Source organism: Lipotes vexillifer, unplaced genomic scaffold, assembly GCF_000442215.2.
Source record: "Lipotes vexillifer unplaced genomic scaffold, Lipotes_vexillifer_v1.1 scaffold749, whole genome shotgun sequence".
NCBI classification, from domain to species: domain Eukaryota; kingdom Metazoa; phylum Chordata; class Mammalia; order Artiodactyla; family Lipotidae; genus Lipotes; species Lipotes vexillifer.
The window spans coordinates 2,148,844-2,164,306 of NW_006782834.1; the positions used below are offsets into that span (position 1 = coordinate 2,148,844).

Below are 15,463 nucleotides of genomic sequence, written 5' to 3' on the forward strand. Positions count from 1 at the left end.
CCTTTCTTTTTTAGAGCTTCTGGGGCTCTAGAGCCTCATTCTTTGCACTCTTTGCCTTGTGGCTCCTTTCTCCATCTTCACACCCTATGACATAGCATCCTCCAGTCTTTCTGCTGAGATTGTCACATCACCTTCTCTCTTCTGTGTGAAATCTCCCCCTGCCTTCCTCTTTGTACAGAGACTTGTGATGGCATTTAGATAATGTAGGTATATCTCCACATAATCCAGGATAATCTCCCCATCTCAAGATCCTTGACATAATCACATGTGCAAAGTCTCTTGTGCCATATAAGGTAACATTCATAGGTTCTTGGCATTTGGACACAGATATATTTGGCAGCCGTTGTTCATCCTACCACATCCTACCTTTTAGGCCATTTTACCATTCGCATGTACCATTGTGGTGGGCTCTAGTTTAGTGTGGATGTTCTAAATCTCCAAGAATCTCTTGCCAGTTCCAGTCACTTCTGTGCATCAATTTCTGATTGATCGCCTGAAGCACACCTCAGACTGTGTTCCCAGCCCCCAAACCTTCAAAGGCTCCCCATTGCCTACTGCAGCAAGAACAAACTGCTTGCCCTGATCATTAAAACTAGCCACAATATAGCCATGACCTTCCTTTCCAAGGCTTTTCTCCTAATATTCTCAAACTTCTTGGTCTCAGGATCCCTTTGCACTCACAAATATCACTGAGGATTCCAAAGAGCTTTTGTTTATATAGGTCATTTCCATTTTTAGTATTGGAAAATAAAATTTAATTTTAAGCATTAAAAAATTAAAACATTTTGATATTTATTCACTTCAAAGTAACAAAGTACATTATATATTACCATAATAACATATTTTATTATGAAAAATAACTATGTTTTTCAAAAAGCGTCATTAAGACTTAATCGTTAAAAATCATTAAATCATCAATTTAATGCATGGCTTAATAAAAGATAGCTGTATTCTCATATCTGCCTCTGGATTTATCTGCTGTGATATCAGATATCATGGAGCCTCTGGGAAACTCCACTATACACTTGTTTGAGACTGAGAGTTAAAAAGAAAATAATACCTTAGTATTATAATAAAAATAGTGTTGACCTCACAAACCCCCTTTGCAAGGGCACCACCTTCAGAGCTGCTGTCATAATATTATCAAACTGGTACCCATCCTACAGAGAACTATGTAGTTTAGTTCAACTTACTGATTTAAATAGGTCTGATAGTTTTGTAAAGCGATACTTATTGCTAAGAGAGGTGTTTTTATCCTTTGGTTTTTAAATTTTTAAATGAGTTATTAAGATTGCATCTCTTTGAATCCATAAGAGAAACATTGGGTTTTATAGCTATTATTACACAAAAATGAATTTTCTAACCAAGATTATATATATATTATTATGAATTATGAATATATTATTATGAATATATTATTATGAATTATGAATTTTCTAACCAAGATTATATATATATTATTACCTTTTCATTCTGCAAAATGTTCATGGGCACTGAATACATAGAGATGATGCAACTTTGGATCTCCCTCATAGGGTATTTTAGGACTTCTGCAGTTTTAGGTTATGGCTGCCATCTTGGGCATATATTTTTTTTCTTTTAAGTTTTTTGCGGTACGTGGGCTTCTCACTGTTGTGGCCTCTCCCGTTGCGGAGCACAGGCTCCGGACGCGCAGGCTCAGCGGCCATGGCTCACGGGCCCAGCCGCTCCGCGGCATGTGGGATCTTCCCGGACCGGGGCACGAACCCGTGTGCCCTGCATCGGCAGGCGGACTCTCAACCACTGTGCCACCAGGGAAGCCCTGGGCTTATATTTTAAGCCATCACTTTTTCCTTCGTTAGCTTGTTTCTGTCAATAAATCTTAACACTGAGTTTTGAAATGGAATGTTTGCATGACCATTCTTATGCTTCCAGAGAGCCAGTCACATTACACACAGGAGAGTTGGAAGATCCACCTAGTTGCTTCGCATTCCCATCTGCAGGTGAGTTTTTAATGAAAGCACAGAAATGGAGCCTGCTTAAAACCCTGCAGTGGCTCCCCTTTCAATGGTTCCCTCCGCACTGCTAGTCTCCTCACCACCTTTAAAGCCTTTGCTCAGATGTCACTTTCCCAATGAGACCTACTCTCACCACCTTATGTAAAAATTATAACCCTCTCACAATCTCAGTCCCCCTTATCTTTTTCTTTTTTTAAATTACACTTAGCATTTTTTATACTATGTAACTTACTAATTCATGTTGTTGATTGTGTGCCACCTCCTGCTAGACAAAAGCTGCACAAGGGCATATGTCTTTAGTTGTTTGTTTCCCTGATATATCCAGTACCTAGAACTTTCCTGGCACATAGCAGGTCCTCAGTAAATAATTACTGAATGGATGAAAAGAAAAGAAAAAGAAATGAGACAGATGGTTCTCTATATACTTTCCAAAGACAAAATGTTCTCTATAAAACAAGGAGATCAAGGAAGAGATTGAAAGATAACAGAATCTGTTGAAAAACAAAATGGCACAACTCGGGCTAGATATGGAAAAGAAAAAATAATAACATTACAGAGGAAAGCCTTAGAAAAATAAAAATTAGGATATGCATGACGGAAATCATAGTCAGGGACATGATGGACCCCAAGAGAAAATTACAGAAAAGGAATTTTTAAACCTAAGGAACATGAAAGATAATGATACAGAATATGTTAGATTTGGAAGGCGAAGGCAAATCAGCAGACACATGATCAGCCTTCTTACGGAAGAGAACAAAATAAATGGGAAAGAATGATACTGTGACAATGATGGTTATTCAACAAACTGTAGCTATAAATCTGGACAGTAATAATGTAAATAGGGAAAATCGAGGTGTAAGGTGAAATAGATAGAAGAAGGTAAGTTTCCAGATTTTCTTGTCTTTTGTAGAAGAGTATCTATGTATATCTAAAATAAAAACATAATATTCTTAAATAAAATAATTGCAAATTTTAATTTTTAAACCTTTAACTTGTGAGAAATCTCTAAGAACTAATATTTTGAAGAAAAGAGCATTTATTTGAAATTGAACAATTAATTCCTTCAGGTTTTGCTTCACTTATATGTTTATACTGTTGTTTCAATGTTTACCCAAGAGAATACGACATATATCCTTGTTTTATTAGATTAATATGTGAGTGCCTTTACCTTTTCTCATAATTTGTGAGTACCTTAGAACATGTTAACTCCACTCACTTTCCTTCCAACTGTCATACAGTTGTTGTCACATATAAAGTTAAAGGTAAATACCATAATGGATCATTTGCATTGTGTTGTACAGTTAAAATTCATTTAGATACACCCACATATTCACACTTTACTTTCTATCTGCTATCATTTTACTTATGCCATGAATGTTCCCTTTAATGTATTCTCCCAGTTTCTGTTTTCCTGAACTTGTCTTTATTTTATCCCCATTTTTGAGGAATATTTTTGCTGAGTATAGAATCTAGGTTAACATTTTTCCTTCACTTTGAAAATATTCCACTGTTTCCTGGCTTCCAGTGTCTCTACTAAGAAGTCAGCTCTAAATTTAAATGTTGCTCATTTAAATGTAGTCTGCCATTTTTGCCCTTCTGGCAGCTTTAAGACTGTTTCTGTCTTTGGGGTTTTTTGTGGGTTTTTTGTTTATTTGTTTGTTTTTTGCAGTTTTTATTGATATACCTAGGTATGATTTTCTTTATATAAGAAGAACTTGTTTGGGGTTTGGAGTAATGCTGTTGAATATGTGGTAGTCTGCGCCTCCATTATCCAGACCTTGTGGGTCTGTATCTATTACCTGTATTTTTTTCCTCTTGGTTTTCTGCCATGTTATTTTGTCTCCTCATATGCTTGGTTATTTTTATTGTATGACAGACATATATGAAAAATTGTACAGATGGTTTCAGACTTAGAATATGATCACCTTCCTCCAGAGAGCATTCATGCTTGCTTCTGGTACATAACCAAGGACACCAGCAATCCCAGATCAATTTAATCCAATCAGGAATTAAGACGATTTGAAGATGGACCTCAGGATCCCCAAGGGCAGGTCCAGTTCCTTATTCCTATGATGTAGCCGTTTTCTGTTCCAACCCAAAGCCTTGGGGTTTTACCAGAACACACCCCAGCCCCATGATTGGGAACATAGTCTCATGCGAGTTTGATTTTTTTTGAGAGGTGCAGCATACTATTTTTAAGTAATTCTGTCCTTTTGCTTTTGTTCTTGTAAAATTTTAGGAAGTCCATCTGTGAAAAATTCAGCTTCTCATTCATTCCATTCTTCTCCTAAGAAGTCTCCAATTCACTCATCCCTAACTAGTTCGGTTGAAGATTCTATAGGTTCCACACCACAGTATAGATCCACCAAGCCTGTTCATTCACCTGATTCTGTTAAAGGTAAGAATAACCTGATATAACTGATGAGATTAATTGATTTCCTACTCCAGTGACTTAAAAGTTCTATAATTGGAATTAATAAAGGTTCACATGGTGTTCTTATATGTACACTCTAATCGATGCTGTGTGGTGGGTGTGTGCTTAAGTGGGTCTTCTTTATTTGTTTATTTATTGAGTCTTATTTAAATAGAATAGTTACTGTATAACACATACACACACACCCCTTAGTAAATATACATAGATATTATGGGTACATATTATCTGTTTCTTTCTCTGACATGGATAATGACCTTTTTTCTCTATTTTATTATAAGATTTTGAGTCTTCTTTTAAATGCTGAGAATGACTTTTCTTTCTTTTTTTTTTTTTCAGTTTGGAGGAAATTTTATACACCAGGTTCTTATTAGTTATCTATTTTATACATACTAGTGTATATATGTCAATCCCAATCTTCCAATTCATCCCACCCCCACCCACCTTTCCCCACTTGGTGTCCATACGTTTGTTCTCTACATCTCTGTCTCTATTTCTGCTTTGCAAACTGGTTCATTTGAAACATTTTTCTAGATTCCACATATATGTGTTAATATACGATATTTGTTTTTCTCTATCTGACTTAATTCACTCTGTATGACAGACTCTAAGTCCATCCACCTCACTATAAATAACTCAATTTTGTTTCCTTTTATGGCTGAGTAATATTCCATTGTATATATGTACCACATCTTCTTTATCCATTCACCTGTCAATGGACACTTTGGTTGCTTCCATATCCTGGCTATTGTAAATAGAGCTGCAATGAACATTGTGGTACATGACTCTTTTTGAATTATGGTTTTCTCAGGGTATATGCCCAGGAATGGGACTGCTGGGTCATATGGTAGTTCCAGTTTTAGTTTTTTAAGGACCCTCCTTACTGTTCTCTATAGTGGCTTTATCAATTTACATTCCCACCAACAGTGTAAGAGGGTTCCCTTTTCTCCACACCCTCTCCAGCATTTGTTGTTTGTAGATTTTCTGATGATGCCCGTTCTACGATGAGGTGATACCTCATTGTAGTTTTGATTTGCATTTCTCTACTAATTAGTGATGTCAAGCAGCTTTTCATGTGCCTCTTGGCCATCTGTATGTCTTCTTTGGAGAAATGTCTGTTTAGGTCTTCTGCCCATTTTTGGATTGGGTTGTTTGTTTTTTTAATACTGAGCTGCATGAACTGTTTATATATTTTGGAGATGAATACCTTGTCAGTTGCTTTGCTTGCAAATATTTTCTCCCATTCGGAGGGGTGTCTTTTCGTCTTGTTTATAGTTTCCTTTGCTGTGCAAAAGCTTTGTTTCATTAGATCCAATTTGTTTATTTTTGTTTTTATTTCCATTACTTTAAGAGGTGCGTCAAAAAAAATCTTGCTGTGATTTATGTCAAAGAGTGTTCTTCCTACATTTTCCTCTAAGAGTTTTATAGTGTCTGGTCTTACATTAAGTCTCTAATCCATTTTGAGTTTATTTTTTTGTATGGTGTTAGGGAGTGCTCTAATTACATTCTTTTACATGTAGTTGTCCAGTTTTCCCAGCACCACTTATTGAGGAGACTGTGTTTTCTCCCTTATATATCCTTGCCTCCTTTGTCATAGATTAGTTGACCATAGGTGCATGGCTTTATCTCTGGGCTTTCTATCCTGTCCCACTAATCTATATTTCTGTTTTTATGCCAGTACTGTATGTCTTGATGACTGTAGCTTTGTAGTATAGTCTGAAGTCAGGGAGTCTGAATCCTCCTGCTCTGTTTTTTTCCCTCAAGATTGCTTTGGCTATTCGGGGTCTTTTGTGTCTCCATACAAATTTTAAGATTTTTTGTTCTAGTTCTGTAAACAATGCCATTGGTAATTTGATAGGGATGGCATTGAATCTGTAGATGGCTTTGGGAAGTATAGTCATTTTCACAATATTGATTCTTCCAATCCAAGAGCATGGTATATCTCTCCACCTGTTTGTGTCATCTTTGATTTCTTTCATCAGTGTCTTATAGTTTTCTGAGTGCAGGTCTTTACCCTCCTTAGGTAGGTTTATCCCTAGGTATTTTATTCTTTTTGTTGCCATGGGGAATGGGATTGTCTCCTTAATTTCTCCTTCTGATCTTTCGTTGTTAGTGTATAGGAATGCAAGATATTTCTGTGCATTAATTTTTTACCCTGCAACTTTACCAGATTCATTGATTAGCTCTAGTAGTTTTCTGGTGGTATCTTTAGGATTTTCTATGTATCGTATCGTGTCATCTGCAAACAGTGACAGTTTTCCTTCTTCTTTTCCAATTTGGATTCCTTTTATATCTTTTTCTTCTCTGACTGCCCTGGCTAGGACTTCCAAAACTATGTTGAATAAGAGTGGCAAGAGTGGACATCCTTGTCTTGTTCCTGATCTTAGAGGAAATGCTTTCAGTTTTTCAGCATTGAGAATGATGTTTGCTGTGGGTTGTCATATGTGGCCTTTATTATGTTGAGATAGGTTCCCTCTGTGCCCACTTTCTGGAGAGTTTTTATCATAAATGAGTATTGACTTTTGTCAAAACCTTTTTCTGCATCTATTGAGATGATCATACAGATTTATTCTTCAATTTGTTAATATGGTTTATCACATTGATTGATTTGCGTATATTGAAGAATCCTTGCATCCCTGGGATAAATCCCACTTAATCATAGTGTATGATCCTTTTAATGTGTTGTTGGATTCTGTTTGCTAGTATTTTGTTGAGGATTTTTGCAACTATATCCATGAGTGGTATTGGTCTCTAATTTTCTTTTTTTGTAGTATCTTTGTCTGGTTTTGGTATCAGGGTGATGGTGGCCTCATAGAATGAGTTTGGGAGTGTTCCTCCCTCTACAATTTTTTGGAAGAGTTTGAGAAGGATGGGTGTTAGCTCTTCTCTAAATGTTTGATAGAATTCACCTGTGAAGCCATCTGGTCCTGGACTTCTGTTTGTTGGAAGATTTTTAATCACTGTTTCAATTTCATTACTGATGGGTGTTCTCTTCTCTAAATGTTTGATAGAATTCACCTGTGAAGCCATCTGGTCCTGGACTTCTGTTTGTTGGAAGATTTTTAATCACTGTTTCAATTTCATTACTTGTGATATGGCTGTTCATATTTTCTATTTCTTCCTGGTTCAGTCTTGGAAGGTTACACCTTTCTAAGAATTTGTCCATTTCTTCCAGGTTGTCCATTTTATTGGCATAGAGTTGCTTGTCGTAGCCTCTTAGGATGCTTTGTATTTCTGCGGTGTCTGTTGTAACTTCTCCTTTTTCATTTCTAATTTTATTGATTTGAGTCCTCTTCCTCTTTTTCTCGATGAGTCTGGCTAATGGTTTATGAATTTCGTTTATCTTCTCAAAGAACCAGCTTTTAGTTTTATTGATCTTTGCTATCGTTTTCTTTGTTTCTATTTCATTTATTTCTGCTCTGATCTTTATGATTTCTTTCCTTCCGCTAACTTTTGGTTTTGTTTGTTCTACTTTCTCTAGTTCCTTTAGGTGTAAGGTTAGATTGTTTCTTTGAGATTTTTCTTGTTTCTTGAGGTAATATTTCTGTAAACTTCCCTCTTAGAACTGCCTTTGCTGCATCCCATAGGTTTTGGATCGTCGTGTTTTCGTTGTCATTTGTCTCTAGGTATTTTTTTATTTCCTCTTTGATTTCTTCAGTGATCTCTTGGTTATTTAGTAATGTATTGTTTAGCCTCCATGTGTTTGTGTTTTTTATATTTTTTCCCCTGTAATTTATTTCTAATCTCATAGTGTTGTTGTCAGAAAAGATGCTTGATACGATTTCAATTTTCTTAAATTTACCAAGGCTTGATTTGTGACCCAAGATGTGATCGATCCTGGAGAATGTGCCATGTGCATTTTGGAAAGTGTAATCTGCTGTTTTCAGATGGAATGTCCTATAAATATCAATTAAATCTATGTGGTCTGTTGTGTCATTTAAAGCTTCTGTTTCCTTATTTATTTTCATTTTGGATGATCTGTCCATTGGTGTAAGTGAGGTGTTAAAGTTCCCCACTATTATTGTGTTACTGTTGATTTCCTCTTTTATAGCTGTTAGCTGTTGCCTTATGTATTGAGGTGCTCCTATGTTGGGTGCAGGTATATTTATAATTGTTATATCTTCTTCTTGGATTGATCCCTTGAGCATTATGTGGTGTCCTTCTTTGTCTCTTGTAACATTCTTCATTTTAAAGTCTATTTTATCTGGTATGAGTATTGCTACTCCAGCTTTCTTTTGATTTCCATTTGCATGGAATATCTTTTTCCATCCCCTCACTTTCAGTCTGTATGTGTCCCGAGGTCTGAAGTGGGTCTCTTGTAGAGCATATATATGGGTCTTGTTTTTGTATCCATTCAGCAAGCCTGTGTCCTTTGGTTGGAGCATTTAATCCATTCACGTTTAAGGTAATTATCAATATGTATGTACCTATGACCATTTTCTTAATTGTTTTGGGTTTGTTTTTGTAGGTCCTTTTCTTCTCTTGTGTTTCCTATTTAGAGAAGTTTTTTAGCATTTGTGTAGAGCTGGTTTGGTGGTGCTGAATTCTCTTAGCTTTTGTTTATTTGTAAAACTTTTGATTTCTCCATTGAATCTGAATGAGATCCTTGCTGGGTAGAGTAATCTTGGTTGTAGGTTCTTCCCTTTCATCACTTTAAGTATATCATGCTGCTCCCTTCTGGCTTGTAGAGTTTCTGCTGAGAAATCAGCTGTTAACCTTATGGGAGTTCCCTTGTATGTTATATATTGTTTTTCCCTTGTTGCTCTGAATAATTTTTCTTTGTCTTTAATTTTTGTCAATTTGATTACTACGTGTCTTGGCGCGTTTCTCCTTGGGTTTATCCTGCCTGGGACTCTCTGCACTTCCTGGACTTGGGTGGCTATTTCCTTTCCCATGTTAGGGAAGTTTTCGACTATAATCTCTTCAGATATTTTCTCGGGTCCTTTCTCTCTCTCTCCTCCTTCCACGACCCCTATAATGCAAATTTTGGTGTGTTTAATGTTGTCCCAGAGGTCTCTTTGGCTGTCTTCATTTCTTTTCATTCTTTTTTCTTTATTCTGTTCCATGGCAGTGAATTCCACCATTCTGTTTTCCAGGTCACTTATCCGTTCTTCTGCCTCAGTTATTCTGCTATTGATTCCTTCTTGTGTATTTTTCATTTCAGTTATTTCATTGTTCATCTCTGTTTGTTTGTTCTTCAATGCTTCTAGGTCTTTGTTAAACATTTTCTTGCATCTTCTTGATCTTTGTCTCCGTTCTTTTTCCGACGTCCTGGATCATCTTCTCTATCATTATTCTGAATTCTTTTTCTGAAAGATTGCCTATCTCCACCTCATTTAGTTGTTTTACCTTGTTCCTTCATCTGGTACGTAGTCCTCTGCCTTTTCATTTTGTCTGTCTTTCCACAAATGTGGTTTTCGTTCCACAGGCTGCAGGATTCTAGTTCTTGTTTCTGATGTGTCTGACTTTTCTTTCTTATTTACATTCTCTAAAATTATTTACATTCTCTTCAGTCTCTGCCTTTGTAAGTGCAAGTGTCTATCATACAAACTTACCAAAATGTTCTCATTTTTAAAATTTTAAGTTCATTTGTTATTCACTAAGACACATGGGGAAATGATTTGATTTAGAATAGGAGCCTGATAAATAAGTGGACATTAAATATGTATATGTTGAATTGAAATTGAAATGTTTTTCATCATATATGACAGTGATTCAAACGGCCCCAGTGCTCTATGGTATCATTCTCTTTGATAAGGGATAAGTTAGGCAAGTTGTTGCATCATTAAGTCAGTTCCTGGTCTTTTGAAATTCTATGCCTAACATATTTTTAGATCCTAAAAAAAAAGAAATCAGGACCTAATCACAGATTTTAGTACATTTTCTGTTTTACCGTCTTTTTCTGCATTTGTGTCCTCCTTCATCTCTTATGCTTCTAAGTTATTCTTTAATATTTTAAAAAATTTAGAGTAGCAAATTACTTCATTATTAGAGCAGTGATTATTGCAAGAGTAGAACAGTGCTGTTGGTCACCCCATTATTAATTTGTGGTTACATAATAGCGTGGCATTTTCTTTTTTTACCCTGTTGTCAGATACTCATCAAACTTCATATGTTTTGTGTTACGTTAAAAATTTCTCAGTGAGAAATTATTTTTTATTCTCTTGAACCAAAATAACTCCTAGGTGATTGCCTTTAAAATTTAATATCTTTGGGGCTTCCCTGGTGGCGCAGTGGTTGAGAGTCCGCCTGCCGATGCAGGGGACACGGGTTCGTGCCCCGGTCCGGGAGGATCCCATATGCCGCGGAGCGGCTGGGCCCGTGAGCCGTGCCCACTGAGCCTGCACGTCCGGGGCCTGTGCTCCGCAACGGGAGAGGCCACAGCAGTGAGAGGCCTGCGTACCGCAAAAAAAAAAAAAAAAAAAATTAATATCTTTAAGTGAAAGAGTCTTTTGGTAGGAAAATGAGCCATCAAAAATATTTTCAAAGTTATACAGCAAGTCAGAGGCTAAGCACAAAATTAAAATCTTGTGATTGACAACCAGTATTTTTTAGAGGTTGACAAAACTTAGCATACTTATTAGAGAATAGCTCAAATGCTTCTAGCCTCTCCTCAGTTGCTACTGCCACATTCATTCTAGGTTCTCTGAGGCCATGTCAGCATCTGTACTCCCCTCTCCCATCATTTAATACTATCCTCATTCAGGTGTCAAGAACTGAAATGGGCACTTGGCCTCACACACACTCAAAACTGTTGCCGGCATCAGTATTAAATCTTGTGCTTCCAAACTCTAAGTTACTGGAACTACTCGGGTTTGGTATGAAAAGATGTCATTTATAATGCAGAATGTATCATTAAACTTGAAGTGTTCTTCTCACTCATCACATTTAATGCTACCTAGTTAAAATATAGTAAATCAGATTGGTTTGAAACAAAATCAGATAAGCTAGTATTGCAGTATTAGAAAAAACATTTCTTTATTTTCAAATAGTGTTTTAAATTTTTCATTATTTTCAAGGAAAGATTGTTTAACCTGTAAGAGAAAGATTTCTAAAATGAAATACTGAATAGGTTTTTAATACCACATCTAAGCAATTTTCTAATAGCTTCACAGTCTCAGCCAATAGAAACAACTGGAAAAACATGCAGGAAGCTTCAGAACAGACTGGAAAGCTTGCAGACTCTGGTAGAAGATTTACAGATGAAGAATGAAGGTACAGTGTACATTTTTGGAGAGATCTTCCTTGTTCAAAAGAATACTCACCTTCCCTTCAGGTTAAGCCTCTTATCTGTAGTCCCACTGAAAAGGATCTTGAACAAGAAATTCAGAAACCTTAGTCAAAATATGAGTGTCTTATCCATGCCTAATGCCTGGATTAATAGTGTGACCTTGGGCAGGTCACTTTAGCCCTGCTCTCCTCTTTCATCTAATAGGGATGATAATGTGGCTGACTAGCCCTCAATAGAACACATGTTTTGAGTGGCTGATTTCACATGAGACTTTCCCATACACTGTCTCTCTTGTCCCTGTTAGGTCTGTAGATGAGAATTTGTATGGCAGTAGCCAAGATTTGTATGGCAGTAGCCAAGGTAATAGCCAGAAAACAAAACAACAGTATTTAGCCTTATAGAGGATTTAAATTAGCATGGGTATAGGAGACTGTGCCACCCCATGAATCACTCAATAAAAAGATAAACTGCATATAAATATACTGAAGCAAAAATAAATAAATAATGAAAAAAAATTTTTAATTTAAAAAATATATACTGAAGCTATCTGAATGAGAAACTGTTGTACTCTGCAGATGATAGACAACTTTGGGGGCATAAATTCTAAGTGGATGTTCCCATGGATTTGGGAGGCTGTCATGTTTTATGATTTCCTGACATGAATCCAGGAGCCTTTGTCAGAAAGAAATTAATTTTGGAGGATACATGTTATTCTCATTTCATCTTCCATCTCTAGAGAATATAAGTTGCTAGATAGAGGATAACAAATAATTTTGTAAGAATAAATCCTTTTAAAATAAATTTAACCTTATTAATAATAGTAGTTGTTATTAGCATTTACGGAGCACTTATCAGCTATGTGCCAGGCCCTGTACTCAGTGTCTTACTAATTAGCTTCACAACACTGGGAGGTGGGTGCTAATATTATGTCATTTGGTGATGAGGAAGCTGAAGATCACAATCAGTCAATAAGTTTTAAGTCACACAATGAGTAGTAGAGCTGGGACTTGATCTCTGCAATTTCTGACTCCAAAATGCACATTTTTTAATGTACTAAAGCTATACCAAATTGTTACTAAAGAAAATTAACAAATTCTTTATGATAACTCCAGATACCTGCATATATAAACATAAAGGAAAATGTTTGATTTCAAGTTTATCATAACTTTTTTAAGGAAGATGCATTATCTTATTGGCCCCATTTTTATTCACACTTTGACTTATATTTCGGACTTTACCTGAGTCATCCTACCATATAATAATCCAAATGGAAAACATGTATTTGTTTAAAAAACTTTTAAAAGGTTTTTTTAGACAAATACTTTTTATTGGATGCATTGTCTGGGTGGAGTCTGTCTTGGAAATTCTGCAATAGATATTTTGGAGAGAATCTGGGGAACATTTATCAAAATTTAAAGTGCATGTATTCTTTTACCCAGAAACTCTACTTCTAGCAATTTATTCTGCAAGGAAAAATTGTACATACAAAAGTCTGAAGTATTTCCTATAGCATGTTCATAAACAAAAATAAGAAACAACTTTTAAAAATTTATTTACTAACATGGTGCATCCACACAGTGGAATACTGTGCAGTCATAACAAATCATGAGCTGAACTGGAAAGATGTTGACGTTTTGTTAAGTGAATAAAAGCAAGCTACAGAACAATTTATACCACATATTTCCATTTGTGTAAAGAAGAAAACTGTGTGTGTGTGTGTGTGTGTGTGTGTGTGTGTATGTGTAAATATTCTCACTGACAGGTTTACTGTGATGACCTGGGATGGGGAGGTTCAACAGATTGAGGGAACAAAAACAAACAATGACCTTTACCCCTCTTTGTACCCTTCTGAGGTGTTCAAATTATTTACAATTAGTATGTATTACTTCTATAACAATAATTATCATGTTCATTTATTTATTGGCTGTGCTGCACAGCTTATGAGATCTTAGTTCCCTGACCAGGGATTGAACCCATACCCTCAGCAGTGAAAGAGCAGAGTCCTAACCACTGGACCACCAGGGAATTCTCTATCATGTTCATTTAAAGCAACTGAAAGAGCAAAGATTTACCCTTAGCTCTGTTTCATAATTTCAGTCTTTTAAAAAATATGCTACTTTGCAATTTTTGAGAACTTACTGAGCTCAGGATGTATCTATTCTGTGGTAGCAAGCTGACCTTTTAAGAAGCGCTTAATAGAATTTAAAGCCTGAGTAATGTTGCTTTTCTAACTTTGCTTTATCAACATTTTCAGCAATGTCTACAATGATCAGAAATCAAGAAAAGAGGATACAGAAAGTGAAAGACCAGGAAAAAATGTTACTAAAATGATACATTGCTTGCCTATTCTTTACAGAGAGATGATGCCCAATTAATTGTGGTGTTACTTATAATTAGTGCCCTGTGTACTTTTTCTTTTTATGTGAAAATTTAATAAAGATACCCTGTCCTGTAAACTCTATTTTGAAATAAACTAGTCTTGAGTGCTCTCTCAGTAAAACTTAAAAGCAGTACTAGCTAGATCCAAAAGTACCTAATAGGTGTTATTTTGTGCTAATACCAGTGTGTTGGAATAATCACGTGGTTTTTTTGGTTATCTTTAGTGGTGCTGAGGCAATAGTCTTCTGTTTTTTTCAGCTTAAAATGCTTCTTTCACATGAAATTGAAAGATGGGGTATAATGCCCAGAATGGGAGGACAAACTCCAAGGTACTGACCAGGATTCCTTCTGTGACCCTGAACTCCCTGTTTGTTCTGTCAATATCAGTGAATGTAATCGCATAACTAAACATTGTGGCCCGTAATCAAAACTTTTAGAAAAGTTTCTTTTTACATATTAATAACTAGGAAGCAAGAGAGAAAAAGTTTGTTATTCTTCAGCCAGTGGGTAACTTCTGCAGATTGAATGGATTCAGTCTGCCTTAATTAAGAGTTTAATAAATTAGTGGGGTTTGTATGTGGAGTGTTTTCCAACGCCAATAACCAGTTCTCTGTGGATACCAACTGGGTGTCTATGAGTCAGGTCCATTCTGACACTACCTGGGGTTAGTGTCAGATTCTACAGATTTAAGGGCTCAGTCCCACAAGACTGCCCCTACTTCAGACACCAGTCACAAGTCCCGGGCCACCTATACTTTTTGACTGACTGGCTGTAAATTGGGGGTTCCCACATCCTCCTCTAAAGTTTCAATAATTTTCTAGAACTGATCATGGAATTCAGGAAAGTGCTTTACTTACTATTACAGTTTATTATAAAGGCTATAACTCAGGAACAGCCAAATGGAAGAGATGCACAGAGCAAGGTATGGGGTGGAGGTGTGGAGCTTCCATGCCCTCTCGGGGCTCCCGGCACCTTGTGTTCGCCAACCCAGAAGCGCATTAGATCTCACCATTTCAGTCGTTATACGTCTTCTCCAGCCCCGCTCCCCATCCTGGAGATCACAGTGTGGCACTGGAAGTTGCAAGCCTCCGATCACTTGGTCTTTCGGGTGACCAGCCCTGGCCTGAGGCTATGTAGGGGCCCCATCTAAGTCACCTCACTAGCAGAAGCTCAGGCGTGATCTAAAGGGCCTCATTATGAATAACAAGATACTCCTATCTCTCAGGAAATTCCTAGGGTTTGAGGAGCTCTGTGCCAGGAACAAAGACCAAATATATTTATGACACTACAGGATGTGAACCAAATAAAAGGAGAGCAGAAGAACAGATACAAAAATGTTTACATTGTGCCAAAGACAACAGGATAGGGTTTCCCTGGTGGTGCAGTGGTTGAGAGTCCGCCTGCCGATGCAGGGGACACGGGTTC

At 36.6% G+C, this 15,463-nt stretch overlaps 1 protein-coding gene across 1 annotated transcript in view; it reads left to right on the forward strand.

Moving 5' to 3' along the window:
* The window catches only part of CCDC158 (coiled-coil domain containing 158), an 84,307-nt gene extending 70,317 nt beyond the window's left edge, over positions 1–13,990 (forward strand). The window contains exons 20-23 of the mRNA XM_007455419.1: positions 1,915–1,982; positions 4,237–4,395; positions 11,536–11,643; positions 13,914–13,990. Coding sequence (XP_007455481.1) covers positions 1,915–1,982; positions 4,237–4,395; positions 11,536–11,643; positions 13,914–13,990 — 412 coding nt within the window. The remainder of the gene's footprint in view (positions 1–1,914; positions 1,983–4,236; positions 4,396–11,535; positions 11,644–13,913) is intronic.
* The last annotated feature ends 1,473 nt before the right edge of the window (positions 13,991–15,463 follow it).